Source organism: Lactuca sativa, chromosome 9 (genome assembly GCF_002870075.4).
Source record: "Lactuca sativa cultivar Salinas chromosome 9, Lsat_Salinas_v11, whole genome shotgun sequence".
Lineage (NCBI taxonomy): Eukaryota > Viridiplantae > Streptophyta > Magnoliopsida > Asterales > Asteraceae > Lactuca > Lactuca sativa.
This window is the reverse complement of record NC_056631.2, coordinates 114,703,508-114,723,741: the sequence shown is the minus strand read 5'-3', so window position 1 is coordinate 114,723,741 and position 20,234 is coordinate 114,703,508. Positions and strand designations below refer to the sequence as shown.

General features: G+C 35.0%; 2 protein-coding genes and 1 pseudogene across 3 annotated transcripts; all 3 read left to right on the top strand.

Annotated features, from left to right (window-relative positions):
* Positions 1 to 2,353, top strand: part of LOC128129088 (uncharacterized) — a 52,432-nt pseudogene extending 50,079 nt beyond the window's left edge.
* A 1,665-nt stretch (positions 2,354 to 4,018) lies between these two features.
* On the top strand, positions 4,019 to 5,408 carry LOC111914783 (uncharacterized). The gene is made up of 3 exons (XM_023910492.2): positions 4,019 to 4,393; positions 4,480 to 4,654; positions 4,813 to 5,408. Exons 1-3 carry the CDS (start codon positions 4,019 to 4,021, stop codon positions 5,406 to 5,408), a joined length of 1,146 nt encoding a protein of 381 aa, XP_023766260.2.
* A 2,845-nt stretch (positions 5,409 to 8,253) lies between these two features.
* On the top strand, positions 8,254 to 13,329 carry LOC111914788 (chaperone protein dnaJ 1, mitochondrial). Of its 2 annotated transcripts, none has more exons than XM_023910497.3 (19): positions 8,254 to 8,499; positions 8,598 to 8,679; positions 8,922 to 9,008; positions 9,118 to 9,209; positions 9,299 to 9,382; positions 9,485 to 9,523; positions 9,636 to 9,749; positions 9,838 to 9,879; positions 9,959 to 10,046; positions 11,063 to 11,127; positions 11,217 to 11,279; positions 11,387 to 11,459; positions 11,600 to 11,688; positions 11,783 to 11,854; positions 12,082 to 12,138; positions 12,266 to 12,314; positions 12,406 to 12,475; positions 12,601 to 12,696; positions 12,886 to 13,329. In XM_023910497.3, the coding sequence occupies exons 1-19, from the start codon at positions 8,443 to 8,445 to the stop codon at positions 12,974 to 12,976; spliced, it is 1,410 nt and encodes a 469-aa protein (XP_023766265.1). In that variant the 5' UTR covers positions 8,254 to 8,442; the 3' UTR covers positions 12,977 to 13,329. The 2 variants fall into 2 exon arrangements, with proteins under 2 accessions (XP_023766265.1, XP_023766266.1); XM_023910498.3 differs by having other exon boundaries at positions 12,850 to 13,329.
* Positions 13,330 to 20,234: the final 6,905 nt, after the last annotated feature.

Sequence of the window (20,234 nt, the reverse complement as noted above, 5' to 3'; positions counted from 1 at the left end):
GTTACAGTCACCTATTCGATGTGCCGGTAAACCACACACGCTCCACCGAACTATGACAAACATTGAGTCACCCTTTGCTACCTTTGCTTAGAACCATTTAGTGTGCCGGTAAACCACACACGCTCCACTAATGTCTTCTCAAGGGCACAAAGTGTAATTTCATGGAATTGCATCAATTCACTTTTGCCTAAGCAACTAAGATTGGGAATTTGTAAAACATTTAGTTACTTTTGTAATTCATTATACTTATAATGGATGGTTTCGTCCTATCCTACCCGTTCGGCTAACGACTCTCCACTAGTCAAGAGTGCGGTGGGTAAAAGTGGATACCCATTCAATCGTCATTTTATAGGCAATTTCCTTAAACACCCCTTATAGACTAGCTTCGTGAATGAGGCCTACTGACGGTAAGACTGACCTTTACTCATACATATATATAATGTTAGACTTTTAATGTTATACATAGTATAGGGTGTATTTTACAACTTTTAAAATACTAGGTGGTCAAATTTAATAATCATACTTTTAATTTAATTAAATTGTAAACCAAAACTTTTATGGAATTATTAAACCTCTTTTAATTATACACCTTAATTAATTAATAAAACCATAAGGGTGTGATTTGAACTTTTCAAAAACAATACTAGGGTTTTAGAATTTAACATTCCTAATTAAACCTTTAATAAACTCTTAAATTCCAAAACTTGAGGGCAAGTTTTGAAACATTTCAAAATATTAGGGTTTAGAATTTAAATATACATCAAAATTAAACTATTAATAAAAATTTAAATTCCAAAACTTGAGGGCAAGTTTTGAACCATTTCAAAACATCAGGGTTTCAACTATTTAAATTTCAAAACTAAAACTTTTGAGTTCAAATTTAAACTATAGAACCTAAAGGGGGAAAATATGAATTTTTTCATAATACAAGGATCAAATAACAAATAATCTAAATTAACAATTAATCACATAATTATCCATATTTGATTTATTTAATGATTTCTTGCAAAACAATTTACCAATTTAATCAAAATAATTAATCAATTATCACATAAGGAAACAAATATTTTATTAATTGATAAATATCTTCAATTAGATCAAGAATATAGTCATATATATCCAAAAATCGGATTTATATTGATCTAATATGATAAGGAAACTATCCTTAAGCAAAAACAACAAGAAATCCCGGTTTTCCCTCCTTCTGACCAGCCGACTCGTCGAGTCAGCATGGACTCGGCGAGTTCATCTAGAGACTCAGCGAGTTCAGCAAGCAGAACTACAAAAAATGAATTTTTTCAACATACAAGGCATCAATAAAATAGAAACCAATCAAGGCTCTGATACCACTGATGGGTTTTAGTCATAAGAACATCCTATGTGCTCATACAAACCCTAATGCTTGGATCTAGGTTTCTCTATTGTACATGCAAGTTATCCAAGACTATAAACCCTAGATCTAGAATATGATAACCAATATAACATATAATTAGGGTTTAGATCATACCTTGATTGTTATATAGCAATAACAATCTCCTTGTATTGACTTTAGAAAGCTTAGAGTCACAAATGTCACTCCTCTAATGGTTCACAAACACCAAGAACAAAAGGATGAAGAGGAGAGAGGATGGAGGCTGCCCTAAAACGTGTGAAACCCTAGAAGGATGCTTAGCCACGTTTTTGGGTCATAAAGGATCTATATATAGGAGGTTATTCGGGTTATCTTAACAAGGAAACCCTAATTTGGATGCTTAAGCCCTAAGCAACCCATGGACTCCTTTCCTTAAGGCCTTGGACGATTTCCTCATGGGTTTCCCTATAGAATTCATCCACTCCTTAATATAAGGCAATCCATGGCCCAAACTGGAATTATCTTATAATTACAATTCCAGTCCCTTAAGTTTAATTAATCTCATTTAGTCACAAAACTAATTACCAATTAATTATTGACTAATATTAATTAAACAATATGATTTCTCCTTTAATATATTATTCTCATAATATATTAATAAATCATATTTAATCCTTTTTCTCCATAACTCATCCTATCAAGTTGCTTTGGTGAAGGCAACCCAAAAGGACCATGCACCATCGGGTCAAGTACATACCAAAATAGTTATGGACTTAGACACTAACCCAACACTTATATGGTAAGTTGCTCTGTTTTCTTAAACATTCCTATTTTTTATTTTACCCTTGATTTATACTAAAATCCGCCAAATTTTGACTTTGTTATCATGTACAATTTTGACTTGTAGCGGGTGCACCCACATGGTTTAGTATTAAGCTTCATCATGGTGGGAAGTTTACTAAGTTACCTGACATAAAGTATACTGGAGGTGAAGTGCGTTAAGTTGATTATGTGGACATAGATGAGTTTTCTGTACATGAACTTGATGCCATAATGCTTGACCTAGGTTACCCAGACCTACAGATGATTGAATTGACTGATGAATCCCCAATGATATACTATCATTTTAGGATACCCAATGGTGACTTTCAATGTTGTCTTAGAGCTTTAGGTAATGATCAGGATGTTATCAATCTTTCTAAATTTATTCGAAATAACAAGTTGATTGAGGTGTACACAGAACATGGGAAGACAAATCTACTCACATACTTCATGTCTCCAAATGCAAAGGGTAAAGTTGTCATTGAGGAATTACCAGAAAATGATAATCAAGGGGTTGAATATGAGGTTGAAGTTCATGTAGAATCTCCATTGAGAAATATGAACCATGTCAATGATGAGACAATTGGTGAGTACATGTCTTTGATTCTTTTTGGGAGTAAAAGCGATGCATTCTCACCAGAGTATAGAAGGGGTAGAGTTGGGAATTCAAAAAGAGAGGAAGGTTCTTGTAGCAAGAGACTTAATTTAGAGGATATTGATGATTTAAAAGAGAAGGAAAACACTAATGAGGGTGTTAAGGAGGTTCATGAGGTTGCAACTGTTGTTGAAGGATGCTACTATCCATTTACTTGAAATATTGCTAATGTAGGGGATGAGATGATTGGGGTTCATGATAATGACCATATTGATGGATGCTACAACACCCCACCTATTAATGATGATGAACAATATAATGAGCTTTTTTATAACCTTATGGAAAATTTAATTGGAAGTGATGAGGATGTTGAAGAGTATGAAGGGAATGATGAATCTGAAGAGAGTGATGAAGAGTATGAAAAGGATGAAGGTGATGATCATGATGGGAAACAATCAGAAAATGAAGATAAAGTGGATGACATAATGGATGAGGAGAACAATATAGAAGATGTTGATGTGGACATGACAGACTTCTTTCTAAATGTTGAAAGTGATGTTGAAGGAGCATGTATTAATGATGGTCATGAACCTAAAGATATGGAAGTGATCAACAATGAGGAGTTCGAATCATTGGATGAAGGATCAAACCAAGACAGAGAAAGAAGAGCTCTTATAAAAAATTTGGGAAAAGAAAAAAGGTGCAGCCTTGGGTCAGTATATATACAGTCATTCTCAGTGGGTCAAAAGTTTAAAAGTAAAAAAGAATTAAAGGAGTTAATTGATGTGCATGCACTAGAAACAAGAAGGAATCTACTCTTTAAAAGAAATGACAATCAAAGGCTTATGGCACAGTGCAGAGGAGTTGTACCTGTCATCAATAAAGGTCAAGTGGGGACTCAACCTACCACTTCAAAAAGCAAGGGCAAAGAAGTAAAGACACAAAAAGAAACATGTGGTTGGTATATACATGAATCTAGGTCAAACCCCGAATCTGATTGGTTTATAAGGACCTTAAACCAAACTCATACATGCTTACAAACAAGAAAACTCAAAGCTTGTACTGCTTCTTTAATCTGCAAGAAAATCATAGATCAAGTTGAGGCGGATCCAAAGATTCCTTTGAGAGCCATACAAGATCACTTTCAAAAGACCTACCAGGTGGGTATTTCGATGGATAAGGTGTTTAGGGCAAAAGATATGGCAAGAAAGCATGTAACTGGGGACTACACAAAATAGTTTGAATTGTTGATGGACTATGCTCTTGAACTTCAAGCTACAAACCCAGACACAACAGTCAAAATAGATGTGTGTCCTAATGGCAACCCTGCATCCCCAACAAGGCAGTTTAGAAGGATTTATGTATGCTTGGGTCCACTGAAAAAAGGTTTCAAAGCATGTATTATAGACTTAGTAGGTTTGGATGGTGCCTTCATGAAAGGCCCATTCCCTGGTCAGGTTCTTACAGCAGTTGGTCTAGATTCCAACAATGGAATTTATCCCTTGGCCTATGCAATTGTTGAGTCCGAAAACACAGCTAGCTGGAAGTGGTTTTTAGAAAACCTTGGGGATGACTTGGAGCTTGGGAGCAACTCAAACTATACTTTCATAAGTGACAGGCAAAAGGTAAATTACAGTTCATTAATTGATCATTTAGATTGTGTTTTTTTACCAAGAAATTAATTCTAATTATTTTCTGTTGAGTCATGTAGGGATTACAAATTGCAGTTGATCAATTGTTTCACAATGGTGAGCATAGGTATTGTATTAGACATATTCATGACAATATGAGAAAGAAGTGGGGGCAAACTGAGTACATGGACGATTTATGGAGGTGTGCATCAGCAACCACCATTCCTAAGTTTAAGCATTTGATGAAGGAGTTTAGTGAGTATGATAAGGAGGCATGTTAATGGTTGAAGCAGATTCCTCCTGTACATTAGGCAAGGAGTCATTTCTCAGGTAATTGTATATGTTTGCATATGGTAATGATTATGTGTTTCAGTTATTTATCAGCATTAATTGTATGTTATTGTAATGTGCAGGAAGATTTGTTTCTGATGTGTTGATTTCAAACATGTGTGAAGTGTTTAATGGGAAGATAGAGAAAGGCAGGGACAAACCTGTAATTTCATGTTTAGAGTTCATTAGGGAGTATCTAATGAAGAGGATATGCAATGTCATGAAGGCAGTGAAGAAGGTTAAAGGTCCACTAACACCTACAACAACATACATCCTAGATGCAAGGAAAAAAGGTGCTTCACAATATATTGCTAGGTGGAATGGGGAAAACAAGTATCAAGTCGCTGGAGCATTGCAAGATCAGCATATGGTGGATGTTAGGAACCAAACCTGCACTTGCAGAAAATGGGAATTAATGGGAATACCTTGCAGGCATGCAATTACAACTCTGAATGAAATAAGCAAAGACCCTGAGGCTGAGCTTGACATTTACAAGTGGGTACACAAGGTGTATTGGCTAGAGACATGGCAAAAAGCTTATTCATTTAAGGTGGAACCAATTAAAGGGAGATCCATGTGGCCTAAAAGTAATTGTCCAACAAAGCTAATCCCTCCTCCACATCGCACTCAGGTGGGAAGGCCTAAGAAAAAAGAAGACAAAGTGAGGGTGAAAGGTTAAGCAAAAGGCAGAAGGCAAGTCAAGGTGATGGAGTCAATGAGATGCAGGGAGAACATTCCCAAGGGCCAACAAATGATGGAGTGTAGAAGCTATCAAGGAAACATATCAGTGTTACTTGTAACAAATGCAAGAATAAGGGACACAACTCTAGGACCTGTAAAGGGCAAGATGGGAATCAATCTAAGAAGTGATTTTGGTTGTTTGTTGTGGTGCAATGACTATTTAGTTGCTTGTTGTTAAAAACTGTTTGTTTTTGAAAACTTTAGTTATGGTTTGATGATGTGGTTATGTATGGTGCATAGACACTTGTATGCTTAACTTGGTAATGGTTTTTGGTTCCTTTCATGTGGTTAATGGAATGTGCATTTTGGTCAATTTATGGCACGTATTTTGGTAATGTACTTTTGTTACATTTTGGTTCTATTTATGTGCTTATATTTGACAATTGATACACATTTTGAACACATTTTCACACTTGAATATCATTTATATCATTAACAACATTGGAATTCATTACAAACATGATGAAGTCAAATTACAACAAAATTATACCATTTTTACCCTGCATCACTTGATCAACAAAAATCCCCACATTTGTCTAACCCTATCCCTTACATAGACCAAATACTAAAGATAACAATCACAAACATAAACCAGCTTTCACATAAATACATCTTCAACTTGAAACCTTCATCTTTGAATGCATCACACCTTGCCTCCAACATGTTGTTCCTACTCAAAAGTCCATTGCGATGTTCCTATAACATGTTGATACTTCTTACCAGCCCATTACATCTTTCCTCCAACGTATTTATGTTTCTTAGAAGACCAGGTATGATGGTTTTACTCCTAGCACACATAGGCGGGTCAACCTACCCGATAAACCCACAAATAGAATCCTTAGTAGGGCAAGCATAAAACCTCCTTCCGGGATTCAGTGGTGTCCAAGACGTTTTCACCAAAGCAAGCTTTCCACAAAAGCAAACCACCATTGTTTGATTGCAAGTCAGGAAGGAGAAATGGAAGAAAATAGCCGTTGGGGAAGAATAGTTAAGAACGTTGGGGAAGAAGATTTGTTGGGGAAGAAGCTGGGAAAAGAAAACGATATATAAAGGATGTTTTATTTTTCCATATGTAAAAATGGTCCCTATAAGTAAAAAAGACAAAAATACCCTCACGTGCAAGGCACATGAGGGGGTTAACAGATTCTTTGTAACAGATGTTAAGTACAAGGACCATTCTCACAAACAAACCAGTCCAAAAGGACCACAAAACCAAAAAACTCGTGGTTTGGACCAAAATCCCAAAAAATTGCATACCACAGGGACCATTTTTGCAATTAAGTCTTCTTTTTACAACAACTTATCATTTCGACATAACATTTCCTATTTTTGTTAGACAAAACTACAAAAATGGTCCCTGTGGTATGCAAATTTTTGGGGTTTTAGTCCAAACCACGACTTTTTTGGATTGGTGGTCCTTTTAAGCTAGTTTCTTTGCGTTTTTGGTCCCTCAGCAAACTGAAAAGACTATTATGCCCTTCTGATATATATTTTTATGCTTTTTCTATTTAATTTTTAAATGAAAAATAAAATAATTACCTAATTTGGGGCCTACCTCTCTCTCTCTCGATGGATTATAACCAAAAACACATACAACTTTGTTCTTCATCTTCTTCCCCCTTTCACCATATTCTCTCCTTCCAAAAAACCTAATTTCTCCCATAAAAAATGCTCAATTCCTACATGTAGAAAACGCAATCAAGATTCATAAACACATAAGCCGCCATCATTCGCCACCAACAGTTTCCACCCCCCTTATCTTCACCATCACCGTTCACCACTACCATCCATTTTGACTATGTTTATCGTTTTGGGAAGAACATCATCACCAGTACTATTCCTCCTCCCCAATCTACAAATCCTTATCTGCTTAGCTTTCTTCAACATCGGCTCAGCTCATATGAAAGAATTCGCTCTATTTAACCTCCCAGATCTTGCAACATCCTCATTTTGGAGAATTGATCATCTTTTTCAACAGATTGGGAAGGGAAAGAAAAAGAACACAAATACGAAGCACCTCCGGTGGTGGCTGGGAAATCGCGAGGAGAGGAAGAGCCTGAAGAAAGCCGTTGTCGACGACTGTGGCATCGAAGGGAAAGGGTCTCCGATCTTTGACCGATCATGAAGAAGAACGAAGGTAGAAATCGAGGGAGGATCTTCGATCCTCGTCTGATCGTGAAAGGAGAAACACGAATTTAATAAAAAATAGGAGTGGTCCGGTGGTGGTTTAGCAACTCACTAGGAGGCGAGCCGACATCGAAGGGTTGCTCTGGCAACTTCTTTCTTTTTTGGCCCGATCAAGAACAACACATGTAGGAGGAGGAAGGACTTCATTCCTCTGTAGATCGGAGAAGGATGTTGAACGAAAGCAACACCGAATTGGGGGTCTTTGGATGAGTATTATGATCGACAGGAAAAATGGAGGAAGGAGAAAGATTTTTTTACTCTTTAATGCCAGCAACACAATTCAAGAGGGGGGGGGGGGGGGGGGAGAAAGAGAGAGAGAGTATGTGGGCCCCTTATTTTTATTTTTTATATATAAATATTTATAGAAAAAAAAGTGGAAAATAAATATAATAAGGGCAATTTAGTCTTTTCAATTTATCGAAGAACCAAAATCACAAGCAAACTACCTCAAAAGGACCATCAATCCAAAAAAATAATGATTTAGACTAAAACCCAAAAAAATTACATACCACATGGACTACTTTTGCAATTTTGTCTTTTTATTGAATAACAATAACCCCTATGCATAAACCTTGAGTAAAAAGAAATCACTAAACATAACGACACCGTTTATGAGCACTGCTACTCTAACAGCAGAAGGGCAGGACAGGGTAGCGCAACTGCGCAAGGCAACCAAAAAGGACGAAGACAACCCAAAAAGAAAAAAGGTGAGCAAAACAACCGGCTCTCCGGCGTCTGATTGTCGGCGATAATTGTTTGTATGAATTTAGAAGTATAGTCTCCAAATGAGCGGATTCAGCTGGCTAAGAAATCAGCCAAAATCGATTTTGCAAACATTTCTGGTATTTTTAATCATAAACTCGAAAATATGTTTTTCCCAATAACGATATTTGATATATTCAGCTTTTTTCTACGCAATTTGATTGCTGTTCTGTTTCAGTATCGTCGGCATTTGCTTCCAGTGGAATCCGTATGCGGTCATGAAGCTTTAAAGGGTCGTCATCGGATTGTTCATAGTCGAGGTACGTGTCAGGGCTTTTGCACACTGTGGCTATATTGATTGTGAACGTAATAATGTAAACCGTATACTATCGATTTGGAAATTGCATTCGTTATTGTGTTTGGAGCATTGCAATGTAATGTGATACTCATAGTTATAATTAGAAACCCTAATTGTGATTGCCAAAAGACTAAATAAGGTTGTTTCAGGATGATATTCGATAAATAAACTTGTGATTGTCAAAACTTTTGATTTATTTGTCAGATTTCTACAATATTGGATTGGCTAGAAAGCCTACAGACTTTGCCAATATGAGAATGCTACTATTGAAGCGTTGTATTCATGCTACAGGTTTCATCTCAAGATATTTTTCCAGTCTTTTCGAATACTCATTAAGCATATTCCTATTATACATGTATAGTTTACTTATTCTAGAACTACAAATTTCTAAACTCTTCAGAATTTCATAGTTCAAAAGAAGGAGATTACTACCAAGTTCTAGGTGTTCCTCAGAATGCTAGTAGAGATGATATCAAGAAAGCTTTTCATGCTGTAAGTAATTCCTAGATTCAGGGTTATATATTTCTATTCCAAACTTTAACCTATTGTTGACTTTTGACTTATTTTTTTATGATTTGTAGCTAGCAAAGAAGTATCATCCAGATGCAAATAAAAACAATCCATCAGCAAAGAGAAAGTTTCAAGAGATCAGAGAAGCTTACGAGGTGTAATTCTTATTGAAATTTGATTTTAAATCCTTTCTTATGACAATGATCACAACTAAGTTTGTAATTATATTTTTGTTTTGAACATTTTCCCAATTACAGATTTTGCAAGATTCCGAAAGGAGAGCCGAATATGATGAGGTAACATTTTCTTTTTTGGTTTATTTATGATTGAAAAACTTGTGTTTCTACTTACTAATAAACTACACAAATAACAAAAAATGTTATCTTACAATTATGTCAATAATCACAGATGAAACAACAATCTTTCAAAGGTAGGAATGACACAGGGTATTCTTCTAGAGGATTCAAACGTGCTTATAAAAGTACTGACTTTTCTGATTCTTTCCAAAAGATATTTTCTGAGGTATTCCTTGATATATGAAATTTGTTATCACTTATCATATAATCATATTCAAATTTTTATAACATTTGTAAGTTTTGAATGCTTACAGATTTTTGAAGAGGAGACAGATAATGTTACTAGTGATGTTCAGGTTTTATTTACACGCTAAATGTCCATTTTTGTCTTTTTAATTTCATCTAATAATTTATATATTGTTGTTAATATTTTAGGTTGAGGTGTCAATTTCATTTATGGAGGCTGCAAGAGGGTGCACAAAGCACCTATCATTTGATGCTAACATTCTTTGTGATTCTTGTCGTGAGTACTTTTATCCTTTGAAGATTTTACTACAAAAATTGAAGGGCTAAATAGTAAATACAAGAAATAACAGTTTATTTTCATTTATTTTTGCATCATAGCATCCTACTTTTTTTTTTCTTTCTGTTACAACTTTGCAAGAAATAACAATTTTCTTTGTATTTTGGGGACATTGCTAATTATTTTTTGGGTTAATCTCATAAAAGATTTTATATTTTGTGTTTTTTTTTTTTTCAGATTAAACCTCATCTTTATCATCAACTTTGTCTTTTTTTTTTTTTTTTTTTTCTGAAAAAAAACCCTCAATCTTCTAAATGTTTCCAAATAGATCCTCCACTTTCTTAGTTTTTCCTAACAAAACCCTCACATTTTACACCTTTTTTGGGTTAATCTCAAAAAAGACCTTTTATTTTGTGTGTGTGTGTTGTTGTTGTTTTTTTTTTTTTTTTTTTTTTTTTTTTTTTTTTTTTTCAGATTAAAGCTCATTTTAATTTTTTTTCACGAAAAAGACCTTATATTTTTTCATTTTTTCCGAAAAAACCATTAACTTTGTCTTTTTTTTTTTTCGAAAAAACCCTCAATCTTCTAAATGTTTCCAAATAAATCCTCAACTTTTTTAGTTTTTCCTAAAAAACCCTCACATTTTAGAACTTTTATTTAGAGAAAATAACTAAAAGGGCCAGATTGGAAAAAATGAAAAAATGCAAGGTCTTTTTCATGAAAAAAAACCAAAGCTGAGGTTTAATCTTAAAAAAAAACACAAAATATAAGGACTTTTACAAGATTAACACTTATTTTGTCTTATACAAATTCACCATACACATACTCATATATATATGCACATGTATGTATGTATGTAACCATGCATGCATGTATGTATGTATACAATATATGTATTTAGCTTCAAATGTTTTGTGTTGATGGTTAATGAAGATTTAATTAATTGTGTGTCTAATGGAATTCTATTCCAACTTTTCTTTTTTCTTTTTTCTTTTTTTTTTTAAAAAAAATTGCAGTTGGGCATGGTTACCCTGTTAATGCCAAGGCAAAAAGTTGTCCAACTTGTGAGGGCACTGGAACAGTAAGTGTTTTATTTATTTATTTATTCATTTTTTTAAAATGTTAAATATGCCATGAAGAAGAAATTTCATGTTGAATTATTCTTTTTAGGTTTTCATTCCTCCATTCATGGCTAGATGCAACACCTGTAAAGGGTCAGGCCATATAATCAAGGTTTGACTTCTACAATTCGTTTGACCTTTATTATGACTTTTTCCAAAATTCTAAATCTATAGAAATTAAATAAATGATTTTTTAATTAATTTAATCATTTTCTACAGGAATATTGTAGATCATGTGGAGGATCAGGGGTTGTTGAGGTAGTCAAAGAGGTCAAAATTCCCATTCCTGCAGGTTGGTGTTAATCGAATCATCATAAAAAAAAGTCCTAAAAGAATTAAACAGCAATGTACTTTCATTTTTTAAAATGTGGGTTTAGTTAGGAAGGGCAATTAGGTCTTTTCCATAGTTTTTATATTTTTTGTGTGGATCAGGTGTAGACTCTGGTGATATAATATCTGTTCCAAGAGCTGGTAATGTTGGAAAACGAAGTCAACCTGGAACCTTGATTATAAAACTGAAGGTAAATTATAATTTATAAATATTATAAAACATGTGATAAATTATTAAATTATGATTTTTCAGATTCCAATTTTTGTTTTATTGTTGTGATTTAGGTTGCTGAAGACCCTGTTTTTCAGAGAGATGGAGCCGATTTATATGTGGATTCAAATATTGGCTTCACTCAGGTAACAACTCAATGATTCCAGAATTTTTTATTTTTATTTTTTTATTTTTTGGTTGTATAAAACAATAAAAATATCAAATCTAATACATAGAGTTGTTGAAGTTTAAAAAACATGAAAACATGAAGAAGATACTTGTTGTATGTGTTATAAAAAAGAACAGACTAAAAATTCCAAAAAATATTATGTTTTCATATATTCAAAATGATTAAATTTTAAATATTTGACAGGCGATTATTGGTGGTATGGTTGAGGTACCAACTTTGAACGGAAAAACACAAGTAAAAGTGAGTTTATTTATTTATTTATTTTTTTTAATTGTAACGTAATGAGCAATTTTATTTCCCTTTTCTGTTGTGTATCTTTCTACTTTTCACTTCATATATTTGCGTTTATTTATTTATTTTTTTGCAGATACCCAAAGGGGTCCAGCATGGACAGCTGTCAATACTAAGAGGCAAAGGTAGAAATTTTATTTTCTTACCAAATTTCACCCCTATATAAACATATATACATAAATATGTATATGTTTTTTGTGTTAATAATTATTCCAGGAATGCCAAGGAAAGGTCTTTTTGTAGATCATGGAGACCAATATGTACGTTTCCGCATTAATTTTCCTATGTAAGTCATTAAATGAATCTCTGAATTTCTACTCTTGTAATAATTTTTTTTAAAAGCTAAATGGTTATTTTTTTTGAAAGAGATCTAAATTCTTATTTTAACATTTAATTCTATTAAAATTACAGGGTAGTGAATGATCGTCAACGTGCTATACTTGAAGAATTTGCCAAGGAAGAAATGGAAATGGAACACACACACAACATGTCACGTGATGGAAACTGGTATTTTATTTTTGGGATATTTTCAAAATGGTCCTCAAGATTTACTTAATATGTCATAATTGAGCCTTTGAGGATTATATTATTTTGGATACTTAATTAAACATTGTGGAAAGTAATCAGGAATGTGATGAACATTCTGGAATGATTAAACAGGCTTGATGAGCAGCTATCTACTGGTTGAACTTACAGGTGGCTTCGTATGATTGGACACATGTCAACCCCAAAATTCATGCTTGAGTTATCGGCTTTACTTCTCATTCTTCTGTTCCTCCGCTCATAAACTCAATATTCAAGTGGGACCGGATTGCCAGCCTGGCACTTTCATGAGCTGTACAGATAGATACACACAAACACACACTGGATTGTGTTTTCATCCCTTGAAGAAAACTGTAGATTTTGTTTTAACTGTGAGTTGTCTTTTTGATTATTTCACATTTTTGGTCTAATAGACTATGGGTAGGTAGGTGATGGATGGACAATAAAGATGAACTAACTGAAGCAACAATGCTGTAATGGATTGTACTTTATAGGTGTTCTTGAGTATAACGGTTGAAAAACCCCACTTTGCTATTGTTCAGTATGTTCTGTGATTTTCTCTTTTAATACGAATTTCCCCCAAATCTTTCCCCATTATTGTTTTCTGCTTTGTGAATCAACATTTCTTGTTATCTATGTTCACGATCTTAAGTTCTGATATGGGTAATTGATTGATTTTATCAGTCTTGTTGCTAATCTACTAATTCACAATAGTTGTGTTAGCTTTCCATTTCAGTACATTGTACTCAGATTCTGTTAATTTCATTATACAAAAACCAATCAAATCAAAGCTTTGTAGGATTGTACGTTGTGCAAGTTCAGTTGTGATTTTTATCTAGAACTCTCCAAAGATTGTTCAAACTTCAAACAGATCAGATCAATGGGGTAAATACCATTCTCGAGAATGACATTAATTATTTGTTGTGTAATTTGTAAGTAATGCTTGTTTGGTTGTACCTAAAATGGTCAAGAACAAAATTTTCTTGTTTTTTTTTCAAGTCTCACACATTAGTTTGTTTATTACTGTCTAAATTGCAAACAATTTATGTTTATGATTGCAACTTCTTCTTTTGTTAATTTCCAAGTTAAAGTTATATTTTTACCATTATTTTGAAGAAATTTTTGTATAGCCTTTTCAATCTGTAACATGTCTTTTGCTTGTGTTTATTGTGAAGAAGAATTGTAACGAGTAATCGAATGTAAATCAGAGTAATTCAAGTAATGATTTAGAGTGAACACCCAATGTAAATATGATATGGTTTCAACTTTGATTACTTTCAGAAACTTGAGTACAAAAACAAATAATACAAGTTCAAAAACTCACTTACCTACACTCAAGTTCATACCCTATTTACAGGATACTGAAAGTACAAAAAATACTAAGGACTCAACACTACGTTTCGATTGAACATGTGCCTTAGTAAATACATACGAAATTACAATATGGACTCTTCGACTCTTTACAACATTTCGACCCTAACAATCTCCTCCTTTGTAAACGAGTCGAACTTCTCAATTCGTGATAATTTGAATAGCAAAAAGCATTACCCTTTGAATCTCAGTATACCAAGATAATATCTTCTTCATCTCTTTCTTATCCCCTTGATTGTTCTTCGAACAATTATTCATACGAACAATGAAGTTCGTATACTGGGATGTGGTATACCTTTCCACTTCAGATGCTTCGAACAAACATCTTTTATTCTTCCCACTTTTATCCTTTCCAATGAAGACTAACCAAAATGGTTTCAAGTATATTTCCCCATCAGCATACTTCTTTAACTCAACTTGATTCTTTGTTGGTTCCATAGGAACTTTCACTTCTAACCCATTTGTAGTAGCCAACTCCACATCAGTTAATGCCAAACGTTCATAGTAGTTATCTATGAATATCTTGATGTGAGCAAGACCAAGCTTAAAACCTTCTGGGCCAGTTTCTCGAAGATACGAATCATCTTTATCTTTCAAAAGCAAAGCAACTTGTATAAGATCATACAAATTCATCAAGGGAAAATCAGTCACAGAGAAATCACACGCTTGACCATTCGCCCTTGTAACATAGAAATGAAAATTCTACATCATGTTCTCAAACAAAGCATCCTTCTTAATACTGATCACCCTATTTATCTTCAATAAAGACCAAATCTCCTCTGGAGCTTTCCCAAGAACAGCATGAAACCTAAGTTTCATGTAAGTATACTCATCTTCATTTTTGAAATTTTCAGCAATCTTGAATCGAGGCATTATGAACATCATCTCATTTACTGGAAAATCAAGTTGGCCCATATCTGCGTTTGTAACCACATAACTTTGTTTTGGCTTCTTCTCAAAAGCATACATGTGATTATAAGCCACTTTCGCTTCAATTGTTTCATAATTGTAATGTTTCACAAGATCTCCCTTATTCATTCCAGGAGGATCATTTGCACGAAGGCTCATTATGCTCTAAATAGCTCTTAACTTCTCCATTTCAACTTCTGCTTCAACTTTCTTCTCCTCTTTAGATTTTTCAACCACAATTGTTTTCCCTGTCTTTGTCTGAAGAAATATCAATAGCTTCCTTCGGCTTCGAACTACTACCTCTTTCAGCAGAATAACCAATAACAATTCCTTTCGTAATAGGCTTTGTTATCGGCATCGTGGTAGCAATTGTTGAACTAACCGACCCAGCAGATGAAACAATTAGATTTGTTGTTATAATCTTTGTTAAAGAAACCTTGCCAACATTTTTGACATCTTCATACGAAGCCTCACCAACCTTCTTGTCTCCCCCTTGCACCCCTGTGCTAACAGGTGGGGCATCCGTTGGTAGAAGGTTTGAGATCCCGAACAAGGGAGCCAACTGTTTATGCAAAACAGCTTCGAATTGAGAAAACTTCTGAGATAAGAATTTTGGAGTAATAATCGAAGATGAAGCAGGCTTGATCACAAAGTCTTTCAATTCCTTTAACAATGAAATAACCTCCACAAAATTTTGACTATCACTTGTAGAAAGTTGAGCAATTTGAGGACTTAAACTTTCGTACATTTTAACATACTTTGTTGCAGCATCAAAGAGAATATCCATCTTCTTATGTAGAGCTGCATAGTCTTGTTGAACACTAACAATCTCTTTTGCCATTTCTTCCCGAAGCTCTTGAAGCTTAAAATTCACATCTTCTCTAACCTTCTTCACATCAAGAATAAACAAAGTATGTCGCTCTTTTTCAACTTGTCTTAATTCTTTTATTGTCCCCATAAACTTCGAATCTTGAGAGTTCACACGTAACTCATTATTCTGATCAGAATGGTCCATTTTTTCCAACATTCGAGATTCCGAATCTTTAATCATTCCAGAAACTTTACTAATCATCCTAGCTTCGAATGTCTTTAACAACCCATCAATTTCCAAGCTTGAAACTGACTGACTTGCCCCCATATCAGCTTGACACTGAATAACTGAATTTAACTTTTTATTCAAAATCTTAAACTGCTTCATCGACATAGGCATGTGATTAGGAAAATTATCTTCTTCTTCGTCAAATTCAAGATCTGCGAAAGTACCACCAAATCCTGTATCTTCATTTTCAGATTCTTCAAGAGGTGTGGGTGGATCATCCGATTTTGGTGGATCAGTGGATTGGGAAGAAAACAATGTAGTGAATGGTTGATTAAGTATTTGAGTGAAAGTGAGTGAAGAAGTGATAGATGGATTGGGAATTATATATGGTGATAATGAAACAGTGGCACTTGTGACAGGGTCGATGGGAAGGATAACATGAGTACCTTGAGTAGATTTTGGAGCATCTTGATTCAATTCTCCTTCACCCATATTGACATTTACATCCGTATTAGATACGTTTGTAGTGATATATGAAGTTCGAACCTCCTCATTAAATGACTTGGCTAACAAAACTTCGAGTGGTATGACAATTGTCTTCTCAGGAGATGAATTTCTTTTGTAAGAGTTGCTTCGAGTGTTTCAAGAATAACTTCATCTCCAGAAGATTCTTCTTGAATAACCAGCTTTCGTGTCTTCATCTTCTTCTTCTTGGACATATACTTAGCCATATCTTCAGCTCTTCTTTTTCTTTAATAAAGGAGAAACATGAACTGGAACTTCACGAATAAGAACTCCCTGATGGTTCATCAATAATAGGCTCTGCTGACTCGATCAAAACAGTCGAAACGTGTTCTTCTAGCTTCGTTTGTTTCTTTGGTGACTTCGTTTTCTTTGACTCCGGAACAGGTTTCTCAGGAGTAGTTGTTGCATCCTTCTTTGATTTTCTTGACTTCTTAGAAGGATCTGCTGCTTCTTTTAGCAACAACTTCCCAGTTTCAATATCAGAATTAATGGTTTTCAAATACTCCACTAACACTAAGTTTGTTGGATCAACATGCTTTAACATTGCATCAGGGATCCTTGCAATGTGTGTAGACACCTCAGCATCATCAGTAAACTCCTTTGGAAAATGATACTTCAAGAATTCAGCAGTTTCTTCCTCAGCTGGCACCTCAATCCCTTCTTTATCATAAACATGACGAAGAATCAAACTCCAATACCTTGCACACGAAATTCCTTGAACAACATTCGTGTTTTCGATACTCTTCTGAAACTCCTTCCACATATGTGTAGAGTAATCCACAGGAATATCATAATACAGACCTGCAACCATAGCATAAACTTCCATGTGACCTTTATCTAACCCAACACTGCGACCAATCAAGCAGCGTAGAAAGATTCCAGAGAGAAAATTCCAAATAGTCGGAAGTCCAGACTTCTTGAAATCACTGATCTTGGTAAGTGGGGGCTGATAACCCATCTCATTGAACATATGAACAATTTGTGGAAACGAAATATCAGTGTATGGTGAAGAGTTGGGAATATCCAGAATTTGACAGAACAACTTCTTTGTCAAACGAACCTTCTTGTCATTCACCATATGAAACGTGATAACATCCAAAGCTTTGCTATATGTTGCAGTAGATCCTGCTTGAGAAAGCCAAGATAGAGGAACTGCAAACGAGTTGAACATGGACGTAGAAAGAACAGAACTTTTCAAAGCAACTATCAACATTTTCAATTCATCTGGATAGAGTGATACATTTGCTTCGACTTGATAATTTGTGCCTTGAATCTTCATTATCGGCTGGGAAGTAATTTTTTCTATTGTTTGTGATGGAGCATTAACATCAGTCGGAGTAACCATGATTAGGGTTTTGAAAGCTTTGAAGAACACTCAGAGAAATCTTTAACAATTTGGGAATTTCTTTTGAAAGCGTAAACTGATAAAGAACCCTTGAATTCCTTTTTATATGTAACCCTAGAATTTGAATTTGAAGTGGGATATGCATTAAATGAGATCCAACGTGGCACCTTGAAAATTGCACCACTATTCCGATAAATTAGCCATGCGTGAAAAAGTAATTGTCACTTCTCCTTGAAAACCGGAAAGAATACAAGAAGTCGCATCAAACAGCCTGTATTGATTCACCCAATGGAATTGCAACCGTCACCAACCTTCGAATGGAAGTAAGGCTCTTTCACTTTTGGGATGAAAAGCGAAGTCATGTGCCAGACGTTCGAAATCATCAGCCTGACTTGGTATTTGTAACGCCCGTAGATCCAGGCTAGTCAATTTAAAGATAACAGGGTTCGAAAACGACTTTTTGACAAAAGATTATTTAGAATAAATAATCTTAACCAAGTTGTAGAATATGTCTCAAGGGTTCCGTATATATAAAGAGCGCCGAAATCCGAGTTATAACGAAGAAGTTATGACCCGTCGAAGTTCCGCGACGGAACCAACATGGCACAGGGAAGATGTAAATAGTGAATTTATGATAGAGTGACTTTTAGCTTTAGTGATCTAAATGAAAGTCATAGAATATGTTAACCTGAGAGTATCCATAAAAAGAACGGTCAAATCTGACTTCGTATGAGGAAATTATGATTTTTCTAAGATTTGGCTTAATAGTGCACGACCCGAAACTCGAATTTTAGTTCGAGCGGTTTTTGGCTTACGCGACCTAAATGAGAGTTGAAGATCTCATTAATAGGAACTCACAGATGAAAACGGAGTCCGTATGAAGGAGTTACGAATTTTTTGCGGTCATTTAACAGTCTAATCTCCTCCTACTGTTAAATTTAAGATCGGTCGAGAATTAGCCGATGGAGTCAAAATAAAAGTTGTAGATCTAAATTTTACCTACGCCTGGATATAAAGAACGTCGAAAACGGAGCTCGTATGCGAAAGTTATGAATTTTGAAAATCGACTGATTTCCACCCTGTGTGCGATGCTACGTGTCAGCACCAGGCTGTGTCTGGCTGTACCCAGCTGGCCACGACGTGGGCATCAAATGGCCACGACGTGGGAGCCTCTTCAGCCTCCTATAAATAGAGACGCCCCTCTCCTTCATTCTTCACACCTTAACCCTTCATTCCTCTCTTTATACTCTCTCTCTAAGCCCTAACCCCCCCCCCCCCCCCCCCCCCCCCCCCCCGAAAAGCCTAGGGAACCCCTTAGCATGAGGCGGAAGCCCCAGAGTGCCCGATGGCCCCGAGAAGAAGAGCCTTTTGGCTCGGGAACACTGCTCCAGCGAAGCCCGGTTTTTGAGAAAACCCGCTGTAAGTGAACTATGCCTAACCTATCTTTAGTATAACTTATGTTTTAATATAGTAATGTTATTAGGAACTTATAATAAGTACTTGGGCTATTATTATGAGTTATATAAGAGTGTTATTTAACGTTTATATTATAGTAATAATAGCTAGACTATTAATTAGTCTCGGTGAATATTAGACTAAACTCTAGTGGTAATGATACTAGGTTTTGTCCGATGGAAATTGTTTTGAGATAACAAAGCACTGTCCAAGTACAGAGTCACCACCTAACCAGGTGAGTGCATAGCTAGTTTCATCTTACACATAGATATGAAGTATTTTATATAATTTACGTGCCATGTGTGCATATTATCTGGATACTTACTGTCTATGCTGGATGAATGATTTTATACATGTTTTAAAAGATTTAAACTATATATTTATTTTATATATACAAATATGTTGGGATAAAATATGGGTAGATGAAATAGTTGATGTGTGATGAAATAAAATGAGGAGAGATAGGTGATGATAGGAAGGTGATGATAATTAGGTGAGGATAGATAGGTGATGATGAATCGGTGATGTAGGATGAAAGATACTATAACCTTGTCCAACAATTTGGAGATGTAGTCATCTACCAGAGTATAGATGGCGACCACAAACTATTATAGACAACCCCGTGGAAACACCAGCAGGCCCATAACCTGTAGGTGTGAATTACTAGTTCAGGCGATGTTGTAACTACATACTCATGCGATGATAATCTAACCCCTCACTATGAATTACGAGTTCAGGCGATGTTGTAACTATGTATTCATGCGATGATTCCCTAACCCTTGTTGGGTACATATTGTGGGAGTAATCCATGAATCAATACTGTCTATGCGATGTAGGAGATGATCCTTAGGGAGAGTC

What these genes read in the sequence shown, in the direction of transcription:
- LOC111914783 (XM_023910492.2), top strand. Translation starts at nt 4,019, where the DNA reads ATGGACTATGCTCTTGAACTTCAAGCTACAAACCCAGACACAACAGTC. An exon ending in TCATAAGTGACAGGCAAAAG is followed by an intron (nt 4,394 to 4,479) that starts GTAAATTACAGT and finishes TGAGTCATGTAG; the next exon opens with GGATTACAAATTGCAGTTGA. An exon ending in GCATTTGATGAAGGAGTTTA is followed by an intron (nt 4,655 to 4,812) that starts GTGAGTATGATA and finishes TGTAATGTGCAG; the next exon opens with GAAGATTTGTTTCTGATGTG.
- LOC111914788 (XM_023910497.3), top strand. Translation starts at nt 8,443, where the DNA reads ATGAGCGGATTCAGCTGGCTAAGAAATCAGCCAAAATCGATTTTGCAA. An exon ending in TTCCGCATTAATTTTCCTAT is followed by an intron (nt 12,476 to 12,600) that starts GTAAGTCATTAA and finishes TTAAAATTACAG; the next exon opens with GGTAGTGAATGATCGTCAAC. An exon ending in ATGTCACGTGATGGAAACTG is followed by an intron (nt 12,697 to 12,885) that starts GTATTTTATTTT and finishes TTGAACTTACAG; the next exon opens with GTGGCTTCGTATGATTGGAC.